This window comes from Paroedura picta, chromosome 1 (genome assembly GCF_049243985.1).
Source record: "Paroedura picta isolate Pp20150507F chromosome 1, Ppicta_v3.0, whole genome shotgun sequence".
Lineage (NCBI taxonomy): Eukaryota > Metazoa > Chordata > Lepidosauria > Squamata > Gekkonidae > Paroedura > Paroedura picta.
In genome coordinates this window covers 138209181-138224766 of record NC_135369.1, presented here as the reverse complement: position 1 = coordinate 138224766, position 15586 = coordinate 138209181, and the positions used below count along the sequence as shown (strand labels likewise).

At 40.3% G+C, this 15586-nt stretch overlaps 1 protein-coding gene across 1 annotated transcript in view; it reads right to left on the bottom strand.

Annotated features, from left to right (window-relative positions):
* The window catches only part of ME1 (malic enzyme 1), a 158978-nt gene that overhangs the window by 59294 nt on the left and 84098 nt on the right, over window positions 1-15586 (bottom strand). The window contains exon 6 of the mRNA XM_077305719.1: window positions 14201-14304. Within this exon, the coding sequence (XP_077161834.1) occupies window positions 14201-14304 (104 nt within the window). The remainder of the gene's footprint in view (window positions 1-14200; window positions 14305-15586) is intronic.

Sequence of the window (15586 nt, the reverse complement as noted above, 5' to 3'; positions counted from 1 at the left end):
GGACTTGGTAACCCTACAATGAAAATCCTGCATGCTTCTGTCATGAAGATTAGATATTCTTTTAGGTGCAGAAATGCATCTTGGATTTAAGAGCTCTATATGTCTACAGCATGCCTACATTGTACTTAAAAATATTTCATTCAAATATAAAATATTTCATAAGCATTTTCTACAGGACTCCCCAAATTTTTCAATTTTTGCATTTAGGAAGCTGGAAAAAAATGCCTTAAGGGAGAAGGGGGGGAGGAGTATGTTTGTTTTATTCAAATTTTTCCATTTTTTTCCTGGGCCCTCACAATCTGAACTCTCAGTTTAAAGATACAATGCTAGTTTATATTACTCTAATGGTTAGATCATTAGCCAAATTACATTTGTAACAAATACTTGACAGAGAATTAAACAAATTAAAAGAAAGCTGCTTCCTTCACCAGTCACTTCCTGAGCCTGCAATGTAAACAGCAATCATGTTTCAACCTCGATTGGCTTATTTTCTTCTTATTTAAGTGAAAGCCAACATTTGTCCCTCATGAGTATCACCTTGCAAGTGAAAGAGCAAGTTATAGCTTATGTATAAAGCCACTGTTACAGAACTAAGGTTGAAAGCAAAGTTGATTTAGGACTTACACTGGCTGATTTATACATTTCTTTCACATTAGACTAAAGATGAATGTTCATGGAAAAAAATTAATTTTAAAGCCAGAATAAAGTTCACTCCTTGGAAATCCCAACACATTTTAGAGGAAAGCTCTTTCTAATATCCCTGAGGCATGTTATTTATTTATTTATTCATTTATTCATTTCATATGTAGCCTGCCACTTCCACACATTGGCTCGTGGTTGGTAACAATACAGATAAAAGCCACAATAAAATCCCTTTAAAATCCCTTAAGATAAAAACCAATTAACCCAACCAGAGTAGAGACATTAACCCTCCCCCCACTCTACAGGCTTTGGACTGGTGCCTCAGGGTCTACAGGTAGCCTGATGACCTGGCTTCACAGAGGAGCCCAGATCTAACTTGCCCTGGCCTCAACCAAGGACTTGGTGGAAGAGCTCCATTTTACAGACCTTGCGGAACTGTAAAAGCTCTGTCAGGGCCCTCAGTTCTTACTCCATTCCACCAGGTCATTCCACCAGGTTGGAGCCAGGACCAAAAAGGCCCTGGCCCTGGTCGAGGCCAGGCGAACCTTCTTCGGGCCAGGGATCTCCAACAGATTCAACCCCACAGAGCAAAGCACACTGCGGGGGGCATAAAGAGATAGGCGGTCCTGCATATATGTGGGTCCCAGACAGAGGATGGCCTTGAAGGTTAATGCCAAAAGCTTGAACCTGATTTGGGCAGCAACCAGCAACCAATGCTGCCTCAGCACAAGTTGGATATGGGCCCTCCAAAGTGGGCCCACTTTGCTGCAATTTCCAAGTCAGAGACAAGGGCAGGCCCACATACAGCAAGTTACAGAAGTCCAATATGGAGGTAATTGTTGCATGGATGACTGTAGCTAAGCAATCCGAGGACAGACAGGGCACAAGTAGCCTTGCTTGGTTAAGATGGAAAAATACCCGGCCACAGGACCTCCATCTTGGAGGGGTTGAGTTTCAGGCAACTTTGCTCTAACCATCCAGCTACAGCTTTCAAACAAATTGCAAATGTATCTAGGGGGGGAGTCAGTACGGATGTCCATCAGAAGATAGACCTGAGTGTCATCTGCATACTGGGGGCAACACAGCCCATAATTCCAGACTAGCTGGGCCAGAAGGTGGATAAAGATGTTAAGCAGTGTGGGGGAGAAGACCGCCCCCTGAGGAACTCCACAAGGGAGTTGGTAGGGGTGCAACAACTCCTCCCCCATTCCTTTCTCCTTCCTGCATTCCACTTTTGGCTTAGTTAGAAGAAACTGTCGGTATTCTTCTGTTACGTAAGTTCTCCTATGATCATGAAGGCACAAAGGATTCTGTCTCAAAGCTACTGGATGGACACAATGATCCTTAGTCTTTCGCAAGACTCTGGTTATTTAGATTTTCATAAGTTCTCTGGTTCTAAGTTCTAAGTCAACCAAGACCATCTAAGTTCTAAGTCAACCAAGACCATCTTCCATATTCTATGTTCCATGTAAAAGCTATAACAATGTTAATCAATGAGTATATAAGCCATATGTGCCCCAAGTCACTGAAAACATACAAGTTGTTGAAAGAAATGACATAGCTAATTTGCCATGACATTTACGAAAATGGGAAGTGCAATGTTTCTTCATTGGTTTCTCTTGAGATTATCCTAAACCAAAATGAGCACCTTTATGATCAGGTATTATCATTTTTGTATCAGAGCACTCATTTACATTCCATTACAAAAGCAACATAAAGTACAACTTACCACTGGCTCCAGGCTAATACCTAATGTCCCTAACATATAATAAATTGGGAAGTCAGTTTAGGAGTTATGAAATTACGTCAGTATGTCAGATAATTGCAAAATGCAAGCAGCTGGATCATATTTTAAAATCTGATTTGGAACATATACCAAACCAGATGCACTTGGTAAATTTAGCCTGCAAATACTGTCCTTTAAAAATATTTTCCATCCATAATTTACAGCAGCTTCTGTGGTCTCCTGGCAAGTTCTTAAAAAAAAAAAAGTTCAATACTGAGTAGTCAGTTTGGCTTTAGACCAGAAGATGCTAAATTTTTGCCAGAATGACTATTCTAATGTTGCTCAGTAAAGTGGCAGAGCTCTGAAACACTGCTGTTAGGAAACAGCCTTGCATCATTTTTCATACTGCAAATAACAGCCCTGTCAGCAATTAACTTGCTTTATTAAAAACCTCATGCTAACACATATTCTTACAATCTACCATGGATCTGCAAGGCAAGTAAGTATTCCTGGTATGATAGGGACAAGTGGCAAAACTCCCCCTGCTCCCCATTCAATATAGTAAGGTGACCAGATTTTAACATTGGTAAAGCGGGACGCCATTGACCGGGGTGGTTCTTGATTAAAAATTTGGTCTATATGGAGCAACAAAATTTTTCATAGAACGCATAGAACACAAAAATTGTATTGTAATATATATATATATATATATATTTTTTTTAATTTCAACATAAGTACAATTTGCGAGGTGCCCCCAGATATCCCTCCAAAAGTGGGACAATCCGGTCACCTTACAATACTGAGTTAGGCCCCAAAAAATACATGTGCAAATAACAACATGCTGACTTCTTGAAAAACATTCATAAGAAGGAAGATGCATACTTGATGGTTTGATTAAAACTGCTGGGCCTTTTAGGAAGCAGTTATGTTTCAAGTAATCATTAAACTGGTTTCATGCACTTGAATATGTGGAACAATTAAAGAAGAAGCAAAATGCAGAACAATTAAAAGGGTAGTAAAGATAAGCAGTATTGCTTGAGGAATTTTAACAGCCAAAAGAGCCCTGTAGGAAGTGGGCCACAAGTACAAACTGTTTCAATATGCAAGATTGACAGGATGCATAACTGAACAGAATATAAAGGGTGTCCTGCAAGGGGCATTGGAGAAGTATATTTATCATAGGAACTTCATGATAATCTTCAAATTATCTCCTCCAGGGTCCTGATTGTCTCCACAGGAGACTTCCTATCAAATTCTTCTTCCTGCTTGTGCTCGGTAGGAGTCACCCAAGCTCAATTTGGGAACTTCAACAGCTTCTATACTTTAACTATCAAATGTAACCATTCAACACATACTAACAGGAAGAAAATAGAACAAATGATTGTTGAGATCGATGTCCATGTGGCTGTATTACAAACTTCTTCCTCCGAAGCTCTGTTCATTAATGCTGCAATTGTTGTTGTGCTTCTCACAGAATGTGCTGTAATGCCTGTCAGTGTTTGCAGCTTCTGACATGTATAAGCTTTGACAATTCATTCCCTCAGACATCTGCTTATAGCTGCTGCTGACATCTTTGACTCTTGGTTAGGTTGTGATATTGTTATGAGTAGAGATTGCTCTTTTTAAGACTCTTCCACTTGTTTCAAGAATATTTTCAATGCCCTTCTCACGTGTAACATGTGCCATACCTTTTCCTTTTCCCCTTTTGGATTGGGATAGAAAGTTAGTAGCACGACACGTGAAAAGTTGACAATGCCTTCGGTTGAAAAGTGGGATCTTAGCACCACTCTGTCATCAGAAATTTATTTTGCCCCAGAGATATTTTTGGCGTCTTCCACCTCTCAGTCATTGTCAGACTTCTGCAGTTGTTCAGTGTCTCCTGCACCTTCAAAATGGCCACCATCAGTTTTGGTGCACTTTTGTGAGGCTTCCCTAGCCACTCTCTCTCCATCAGTGCTTCATGTTCGATTGGGAAGCCTCCTCATCAGTCGGGTTGGGGACAGTCCAAGAGGACAATCCTGCTGACTTTGAATTCTCCCCAGCTATGATCGGGGCTTCCATATCTGTCTCCAAAAGGAGCATGTCCTCAGATTCACAGCTCTACATGGCTAAGTTCAGTAGAATGTCACCAAGTCGTTCCTAATGGCCACCTTTTTCCTTTTTTGAGAATGTGCCTCTAACAGCTTTCTTCTCTGGCTTCTCGCCACCTTTTACCACCCTGGACCAACAGAAACAGAGAGTCTGATCTATAGATTTGATACAATAGGAAAGTTGATAGAATAGGATAGAGTTGATAGAATAGGAAAATAGTTTAGATTAGAATTTAGAAGTAAGGTCTGCTTGCTGGATTTTTATTGATACTGCTTTGCTTGTGAACTGCCACAAGCCAGTTTCTGGGAGCAGCGGTATAGAAATGCAATGATTAGATAGATAGATAGATAGATAGATAGATAGATAGATAGATAGATAGATAGATAGATAGATAGATAGATAGATAGATAGATAGATAGATAGATAGATAGATAGATAGATAGATAGATGATAGATAGATAGATAGATAGATAGATAGATAGATAGATAGATAGATAGATAGATAGATAGATAGATAGATAGATAGATAGATAGATAGATAGATAGATAGATAGATAGATAGATAGATAGACAGACAGATAGACAGACAGATAGACAGACAGACAGACAGACAGACAGACAGACAGACAGACAGACAGACAGACAGACAGACAGACAGACAGACAGACAGACAGACAGACAAATTGACTAGCTGCCTCACTATGCACAAACAAGAACAAGAATTTGATTAAGTCTTGCCTCCCTGAAGGAATGGTGGAAATCACTCAGAGGATGTTCTTGCCCCCTCAGAGGGAGAAAAGGATCACTTCCATCCATTTTGTTGTGCAGGCTGCTGTGAGCAGGGTTGCCAGCTCTTGGCTGGGAAATACCTTGAGACCTTGGGGGTAGATCCAGGAATGGGCAAGATTTAGTGTGGGGAGCGACCTTGGTGCTGTATAATGCTGCGTAGTCTACACTCAAAAGCAGCCATTTTCTCCAGGGAATCTCTCTTTAGTGTGGGGATGAGCTATAATTCCAGGAGATCCCCAGGTCTCATCTGGGAACTGGCATTAGCTGTGATTCAACATTAACAAAGACCATTTTTTATCACAGACACAGAAATCATACTGTAAAGATGCAGTATTTAAATTTTATTATTATTATTTTTAATTCTCCCTGTCTCCAGGGAGTTTTGGGTGGAATATATTGTTGTCCTCTACTACTTTTATCACTACCGACATCCTATGAAATTGGTTGAGGGATTTCAAGCCAGTCTCTGTATTCTCAGCCCAGTAAACTTTGAGTGGCAATCTGACTCTGGGGCTTTTGGATCCTATTCCAGCCCACTGATTATTACTCCACAGTGGCTCTCCAGTCTCTCTGATCTGTGTTTGAAATGAGTATTTTTATTTTTCCAGTCTGACTTGCTTTGCCAAGTATTTCCATATGCCCTCAAATCGTAATTACTTGCTTTCTTATTGAAAGCTGTCTACATTTTTTTTAAAAACCTAGATAGCAGTCACTTTTCAATGGCCACTAAAAGTTGATAAAATTGGCAAAGAAATGAGTGAATAAATTTGAAATTATAATCTACCAGTGATGAAATAAATGTAGGCCATTTAGTCTGTGGTTATTTCCAAAGACCAAAAATGAATTAAGTGCTATTTTAAACTAAATATAATACTTCTCTCTTGTGCACAGCAATGGCAAATTAACATTGTGTGAGAGACAATGTTATAATTGAATTTCCCTCTGGTGTGGCTAATGAAATGATAGCAGTGGAAATTACTCTGATTGCTAAGTCGCATCTTGGATTACAAAGGGGAAAAAATGGAATTGATACAAAATGCCTCTTCATCATTGAACCAAAATTATTTTAAAACAAGAATTCAAGTTAACCATGTCACTTCTAGTTCTTGTGTTCCCTTACAGTCATTCCAGTAAGCTACTCAGAAAGATGCTGAAAGAAGATCACATATTTAAACATGGCCCAAAGCCAAAATCAATCTTTTACCTGCTGGGGTGATAGTCCCTGGGTTTCTGTAGCTGCTCCCCACTTCTCTATTGAATGAATTCCTTCCTCCCTTCCCTAGCCAGCCTTACCCAGCTTTTCATCTGTACCAGAAATCATCATGGTTCATGATAGCGGAGTTCCCTCTGCAGTTCAGAATCCTGCTTCAAAGCCTAGTTTTAAATCCCAGTACAAATATTAATATTGTAGTGCACTCATTATGGAGGATTTTTTTAAATTCAAAATGTAGAACTTTTAAGGTAAACTAGTTTATTATGATGGAATCAGAAGGTTTTATTCATGATATATTAACAATAATGAGGAGATACAAAGGGCTCTGACCTGGATAGCTTAGGATAGTCCAATCTTGTCAGTTCTTGGAAGCTAAGAAGGGTTGGACCTGGCTACTCTTTGAATGGGAGACCTCCAAGGAATACCAGAGTCATGACATGGAGGCAGGTAATGACAAACCAACATATCTTGCCTTGAAACCCCTGCAGGGTCACCATAAGTCAGCTATGACTTGGTGGCACTTTCCACCACCACCACAGCATGAGGGCCTTATATGGACTTAATTTGGAGCTAGCTTCACTATGGATAAAGTTGTCAATCTCTAGGTAGGGCCTGGAGGTGTCCCAGAATTGCAATCGATCTCCATACTAGAGTCAGTTCCCCTGAAGAAAACGGCTGCTTTGGAGGGATGGACTCAAAAACACAATACCCCACTGAGGTTACTCCTATCCCCAAACTATTCGCCCTTAGGCTCCACCCCCAAAATCTCCAGGAATTCCCCAACCTGGATCAGGCAACCTAATTGTGGATGTCCAAGTATCAGTTAAATAGATCTGTATAGTGTAGCAGGCATGACTACAGTGCATGTTCTAGCATTTCAGATCCAATTTTCTTTACAGTTCTGCATAAATCACTGCAATTATAAATTCAGAAGCAGAGACTGATGTGTGGTTTTCTAAGAAATGTCATGAATGTTACTGATGCCAGTACTACCAGAGAATAAATCAGTCAAGTAATTAAATTTCCTTTGCCTTTCAGAAATGACTGCCTTTTCTCAGCCAAGCGGTTCTTCAGCATACCAATAAGAAGATATCTCAGCATCACTTCTAGGACTGCCACAAGACTAGATTTAAATCAACATGGTACATTCTTCCTTTCCTAACTAGCTTATAAAGCTTGTAGTGGAACAGACCTGTCCCATCCTGCAGGGTTCCCAACATTTGGAGAGGCTTGTCTCTTTCTCAGGTAAACTCACCACCACCAACTGACCTTTGTACAGAATTACCTGCTGAGAAGGTCAGGACTCCCAGCTTCCCTTCCCAGTTTTGAGGCCTTGCCTCTGTGTTTCCCACTACCCAATGCCTGGTCTCCACAGGCACAGTTGACTGTCATGTGTGCCCCTGGACGAATGGCCACTTACCAACTGCCAGCCTTTCACCTGGCAAGCCTTTTACAATAGTGTGTCCGAGATGGTGGAGGTCTATGTGGTACGGAGAACTACTATCTGTATCCAAAGTTATAAAGTATTTATTTTTAAAAAAAAATACGTTTAGCATGGCACCAGATTATGCAAGGGATCCAAAAGAAATGGGTAAAACAAAATCTCTCTGTCCCTCTCTCTATACATGCCCTATCAGATGTCAAAATACAAGACAGGCTCCTTTAGAATAGGAAGTTACAGATTTCTACAGATTTTCCATTTCCTTGAAGCTTTTCCAGCTGTCCAGGAGAGCACATGTTCAAATGGCTGCCTTCCCCAGATCTCCTTTAAGAGCTGTCTCCTCTAATGGACCCTGCACAAAAGAGACCTCTTCCTTGCTGCAAGGAGTTTTTATTGCCTCTCTTTTATCACCCACTGGCCAGGTCAGGCTGGTTGGAGATACTTTTCCTGAAGATTCCACAAATGTTTCCTTCCTGAAGCTTCTCAAATATTTAAATCTCTATTCCCTGCTTGGAGAAGGAAGAGAGCTTTACTCACCCATTATCTCTCCGGTTAGATCTATTAACATTTGTATGAAAGTGGGCTGAGGTACATCTTGTTAGATTCAATCCTCCAAAGAGAAAATGCATTTCTTCATAAACTAATCCCGACCCACCTGATATTACTGCATATTTAAACAAACTATAATATGCAAAAACTACTGAATCAAATCCAAAGTATGGCAAACAGAATGGAATTTGCAGAATGCAACCTTTATGCCTCATACTGCCTCATCATCCATTTTTATCAGGGGACTCTCAGAAAGCATGGGAGGGTACCAAAGTTGGAGTTAGAAAATTCCTGGAGATTTGGGGATATAGCTACAGGGGTGGGGGGTCTGCTGTGGAAAGGCAAAACTCAGGGCCATTCCGCACCGGGATCCATGTAGCAAATTGTTTGCTGAATGAAAAATCGCCATTTTAAATAGTAGAATTCGGCGTAACGCATACCTGCCTTTGTAGTGGAATCCAGTTGCGTTTCTATCGTTTCCCACAGGGTTCCAGTCTCTGCAAAAATTGCTAGCCAGGAAGCGCTATTGCTAAGCTGTGTCCCGCCCCTGGCCATCAAGCAGCCAATGGGCGGCCGTTATCATGCTCCCAAACAGCCCCTTTCCCTTTAAGGAAGTTTAAAAAAAAACAAAAACACACACCCGTTGCAACAAATATGCATTGATTCGTTGCAACGGAGAGACCCATCCAGCTAGCAGGTGGTGTTTGAGCTGCCGTTTCATCATTGCCAAGCTCCCCCCGAGTGAAAAAAAAAATCCCCCCCCCCTCACGGGCGCGATTTTCGGCCGAAAACAGTGTGAAAATAAAGTGAAAATAAAGTGAAAATAAACCAGCAAACGGGCTTGTGCTTGGTGACTTTAAACAGAGGGTCTGCAGCCAGGGAAGCCTCGCTGGGTAAACGAAGGCTCACTGGTGCGTTGATCTCCGCTCGCTCGGAGGAAAAAAAAATGGTGATCGCTTCGCCGGAAGATCAGAGGAGAGAGCCAGGGGGAGGGACTTTGCAGAAACCGCAACAATGGTAACGCACAGAACTTTCCCGCTAGTGTTGCAGATTGGTTGCAGGAGTGTAGCGCTTTCCGGAGGGTGAATCCACTTTTTGGGATTTCCCTGGAAGCGCTACAACGAAGCGCTTTTTGCAGATCGGTTTCAGGAGTGTTGCAGATTGTCAACAACGTTGTGCATAATGGCAAAACTGTAGCGATTTCAATTAGTAACCATTGTGCTATTTTGGACGAATGCGGAAAGCCCCTCACCTTTCCTATACAGAGAAGTGCGGCTCCACTGGGATTTATTTAGGGTATTTCTGTGCTACCTCTTCAGAGTTCTACAAATGTTTGCTTTAGGATGCTTAGGGCTAATCCTGCGTTGAGCAGGGGGTTGGACTAGATGGCCTGTATGGCCCCTTCCAACTCTATGATTCTATGATTCTATGATTCTATACTCAAGATGGCTTACAATTAAAATATTACAATATTAAAAACCTGCTGGGATTGGATATTAAAAGCAAACCATTGGAAATAAACAGCAAAAAACAAACCAATATAAAACCTATCCATAAAACAAAAGCAGACCATGAAAAACTGGTAAGAGAAAACCTCTAATTAAAGGCTGGCTACAGAGACATATTTGGGCATAAGTACTGTCAGGGCAACCTAAGAGCACTTTTAGATCCCAAATCATTATCTGGTTTCTACCTCTCCTGTTGCCCGTAAGATAAGGCAATGTTATTTACTACCCAAATTCACCTCCCCCCCCAAACCTGAGACCCTTCACCTTTGTATAGTGCGATGGTCCTACCAAAAATTACTATTCCATACAGCTCTTAAATAGACAGACACTGCACTATCTTCTGTTTTTCATAATTACTGGGAAAGTATGTGAGCTACCCAGACATTCAACCTTTTGTCCACAACTATTTCACCCTGCATTTCAAAAACCTCTCTGTGGGTAGCATGCTAGGCGCCTCAAAAGTACATCTAAAATTATTAAAGACCAAACTTTGTAAACTACTTGGCCTTTCATCATAAAATTGTGGATGTCTGACATTTTAGGAAATGTGTTATGTCTCTCTTGCTATGCTTTGCAAATTGCAATGTATGTTACTTCTCATGCTTTAATGATAAATTCGTTGCTAAAGAGCACACACATTAATACAACAAATAACTCCGTTCACATTCTGAGAGCACAAATGAAAACTTCCAGTGCTGAAAGTCAGAAACAATAGTGATATGTCATAATTGGTCTAATACAGAGCAAACTTTGTAAACAACAAACTCTTGAGCACCATTGTTCAGAAGGCAACTCAAATTTTTGTCATGTAAAACTATCATTTTTAATCTGACTGTGCTTTTCTCTTTAAATGTGGCCAAGTTCTTGTACTACCTTTTGATCTAGTAAAGGTGACTTCACTACAGCAGTTCCATACACTGAAGAATTTATTGAAATATTAAAGATAAATTGTAAGTTCAAGTAATATTCCAGCCAAATAAGCAGTGAGAAATATATCTTGCTTTTTCAGCTCTGCCACTGAGAACAGCTGTCATCCATTTGGTTGTCTAATGTTTAGATGGAAACCAACATGTATGGTTATTACTTTAGGCATATCCCATGACTCTTGGAATCAACTTTCTCAAGAGTGAAAAGGACGGCTGGAAGGGAGGGGGGAAATGGAGGAGACATGAGGACTTTGCACAACTGGATCACTGGATCCAATATATTACCTTGAACTTCCCAGCTTTGCATAATTTTGTCTCATTTGCCATTTTTTGGCAGTACCCATGATCACCCATTTCTATGTTGTCCAAAATCTAGGCTTCCTCCACAGAGTGATATGATAATGACTTCCATGAGACCTCCCAAGAACAAACAATAGAGCAGCCAGTGTTAGCTGTGAATAGTCCAGAATGGGTCCCAGATCTGACTATTCTAGTTTTTAATGGTATTTAACTAGTTGCTAATGAAGTTGCTGTACAACCCAGCTGTTTCCTTCATGATTTCCATTTCTTGCCCATACATTTGCTTGCCCAAAGAAAAAACTGTGCCACTCGAATAAATTAATGGCAAGTTTTGTGATACTATAATGAAATATTAAATTAAGCTGTCATCTAAAACCTGTGCATTTTTATTAAACTATTGTCCAGATGGACTTGTTCTTCAACACGGGGGGGAAACCCAAGTTGCAATATGTACTTGCCTTTCAGTTGCATAAATGTGAATAAATAAGTTTTTCCATTTCCCCTTGAGAAAGAATAATGGAAAGCAGGGAAACACAACCTATTCAGTGGCTGAGTAACAAATATCCAAATATCTTAATGCAATAAAAAGTTTACAGGTTTTAAAAAAATAATAGTGATAAAATTTCTGACAGGAATTGGGGACCAATTTTTTTTTTTTTGCAAAACCATTGATTAGATATCCTGCGGAACTATGGGGTAATCACATGTTTATGTTGTTTATGCTCTGGTACTAATCCAGCATATCGTCCCTGCACCCCACCTCGTTCTCATTTTAGATCCTAATTGGCAGCTCTGAGAACCATGTCAACAGAGAGGCATTATATAGTTTCTCTAAATAAAATGCATATTAATGATCTTAGCCTATACTTAAAATCAATTATTAAAATTGTGGGAGGTTTAGGGATGCTTTAATACCTGCCAGTTTCATGTGCTGGTTCACCAGTGGCCATCAGGCAGCTGATTAAACAGTGGGCTGTTCAATTGTTTACAACATGTTCATGTCTACTTGCAGCCATCAGAAGCAGACTCCCAGCTGAGAAGGGATCAGGTGGGAATGAGCTTCTGTTCAATAATGTGTAGCAAGTTCTCTGAGGTGGGATCAGAAGCCCATTCCCAGCTGATAGCTCATCACTATAAGATGCCTTCTTATTCCACCCAATGCAACAAGTTCAGGAATCAGCAAAATGCTAAGAGACCAAAAAGCTGACTCCTAGCTGAACCCCCAATCAGCTGTAAATTGACTTCTGACAAATGGGCAGCTGCAAACCTTTTCAGCAGCTGCTCAAGTTGCTTCATGGAACTTGTGTGTTTGACACAAACACAGTCTGTTTGTGTCAAATTGGGTATATTTGACTGCCAGACATGTTTACTGTGAAATTCACAGCATTCCTATTCAGGATAAGCTTTCTAAGGAGGCTATAAGGAAAGGCTTATGCATAAACATTTACAGGAAATTTGTATATAAATTATAGTGAGTGATGACTGAAGAGTTTTTGTTATGTTCTGTGCTGGGTTTTGTTTTTGTTTTGTTTTTTGTTTTTGTTTTGTTTTTTGTTTTTGTTTTTGTTTTGTTTTGTTGTGCTGTGGGTGTATATGCACCCACTGTTATTGAAACAAACTGTTACTGGTTATAATTTCCTTCTTTATTCAGGTGTATCACATTTCTGCTTAGGAAAAAAGGCAACAATGGGCAGCCATCACACATAAAGATTTCCATATGGGTTTCCCTACAATTCCTGTACAAATAGTGATAATTATACACTAATTTTGCAAAATATGAAATGGTTCTTATTTCCTGGGTCTGCCATTATACATAATGAACAAGTTTCCAAGAAGTTAGCAATGGAATTCATCATAATGGCTGTCTCATCCCATCCTGTTTTCCTTCAATGCAAATTATTTTTAGCAGAATTTTTCCTAATATAATAAGAACTGCCATGTTTTCAGGGACATCTTGTTGCTATTGCTATTCTATGTAAGTACATTTGTGTTAAAACAACACTGAGCACACCATAATACAGGCTTTTTAGACAACAAAATAAACTACTAAGAAACCTTTGTTTTCCTGATCTAAAAAGGAATATACAAATGCATTAAAAAAGAAAAAGCACCAGGCTATTAAATCCTTATGGAAGGAAATAATTGGGGTAACCATGGTCCCTATGCCAGCAGCTATCTGGGGAAACTACTTTGGAAATCTCTATAAGAAACATGATGCTGAACCTAGAGGAGGACAACGGAAATGGTGAGGGGTTTGGAAACCAAGATGTATGAGGAAAGGTTGAGAGAGCTTGGTCTGTTTAGCCTACAGAGAAGATGGCTAAGAGGTGATATGATAGCCATCTTCTAGTACTTGAAGAGCTGTCACATAGGGGAGCAGAGTTGTTTTCTGTTGCCCCAGAGGGTCAGACCAGAACGAATGGGATAAAATTAATTCAAAAGAATTTTCAGCTAAGCATCCAGAAGAAGTTCCTGATAGTTAGAGCTGTTCCTCAGTGGAATAGGCTTCTTCAGGAGATCGTGGGTTCTCCTTCTTTGGAAATTTTTAAGCAGAGGCTATATAGCCATCTAACAGAAATGTCGATTCTGTGAACTTAGGCAGATTACAAGTGAGTGGGCAGAAGGGACTGTATCAGTGCTTGGCTCTTGTGGCCCTTTCTTGCATGCCCAGGGAAATGTCAATTGCCACTTTGAGGTTGGGAGGTGAATTTCCTTCAGGCCAGACTGGTCAGGGAGTTCGGGGATTTTGGGGGGGGGGGCATCATCTGGGCATGGAATTGGGGTCACTGTGGGTGGGCAGGTAGTTGTGAATTTTCTGCATTCAGTAGGGGGTTGGACTAGATGATCCTGGTGGTCCCTTCCAACCCTATGATTCTATGTATCAACTGCATTTTATAACATTTTAAAGAACTGAAATAAAGAAAGACATATCTCCTCCTAGCTGCTACATTTTTGTTCCTGAAAAGGTGGAATTCTATATCATTATACAATGTAAATACAATTATAAGCAGTTACCGGTTAGTCACAGCTTGCATAAATTCATCTAGAAGGTTGTCATAAGCTTGGCCTCTGATTCGTTTATGTTTCAGTCCAATATACAAAGGATCGTTTAGCAACACCTGTTAAATGTGAAAAAGTATAGAGTAAGATAAATTAAGCACATTATAATTTTGTCTTACTCTAAATCAAGAGCATGTCTGTAGAGATTTAAGCTGGTTTGCAATGTTTATGGTTTTAGCAACAGAGCAGATCATGTGGATGAAGATCACAATAAGATGCTATATAAAGTTATACAGAATGAAGCATGAATCTTATGAGTTTAACAACTCTCAGAGTTCCAGATTTTATATGGGATATACAACTTAAAATGACAGTGATGAAAAACAGAAAGACGAGTACAACAGAGATTGTAGATCCCTCAGGTAGTTGGGTCTCAAAGTTTACACACACACACACACACACACACTATGCCTTGGACCTTATAATTCAATTCTGACTGAATGGGAGCGCCTCTTCCAATGGGATGGCCTTTCCATTTACAGGGGACAGGATCACAATTTGCTGATTCTCTTCTCCTGCTGAAGATTCTCAGTTTGCCCCCTACACGGTTCCTTTAGGTCCAAGAAAGCTACAACGAGAGGAGGAAGTAGAGAGGTTGACTTCCTCCAATGCAGTGGTTCTCAACCTGGGGGTTGGGACCCCTTTGGGGGGTCAAACAACCCTTTCAGAGAGGTCATATCAGGGCAAGCAGGTTGGCTGGGGGGCACCATCCACCCAACAGCCTTGCAGGGTAGAACGTTAGTTTGTCTGGAGCAGCAGAAAAGAGTGAGATCAGCATGGTGGGACAAGAGGCACAGTTGAACTGAGAAACACTGGCGAAAAAAACAATGTATATGCAATCATTAACAATGGATCTTCACACCATTGGTCAGTTTCGGTTTCATTTCTGTGAAAGAAGCATAATTTTTTGGTTGGGAGTCACCACAACATGAGGAACTGTATTAAAGGGTCACGGCATTAGGAAGGTTGAGAACTTTGATCATTCTGCTTAGGATCCAAGCTATTGGGATGAAACCTACCTTTTGGCCTACCACTGCCCTGAGCAAAGTTTGGAGCCTTCCTCTGGACTACGGAGACTTCCTCCAACTTAAGTGCTCTTTCCTCAACTAAAGGAAGGATCCTCGGAGGATGGCTGGACCTACCCTATCACTTCCAGTTTGAAATTAGAATTTATATATACTGTCATGGGAAGAGGCAACACAATAAGAATTTGTACAGTATAGAGAAAAGCTTTATCCAGTGCTTTGAAAACACAAACAAAACATAGTAATACTATAAATCTATTTAAAAGCTATAAGAATGTCTTTACACAGTGGATTTTTTTTCCTTCTGTACAACTGT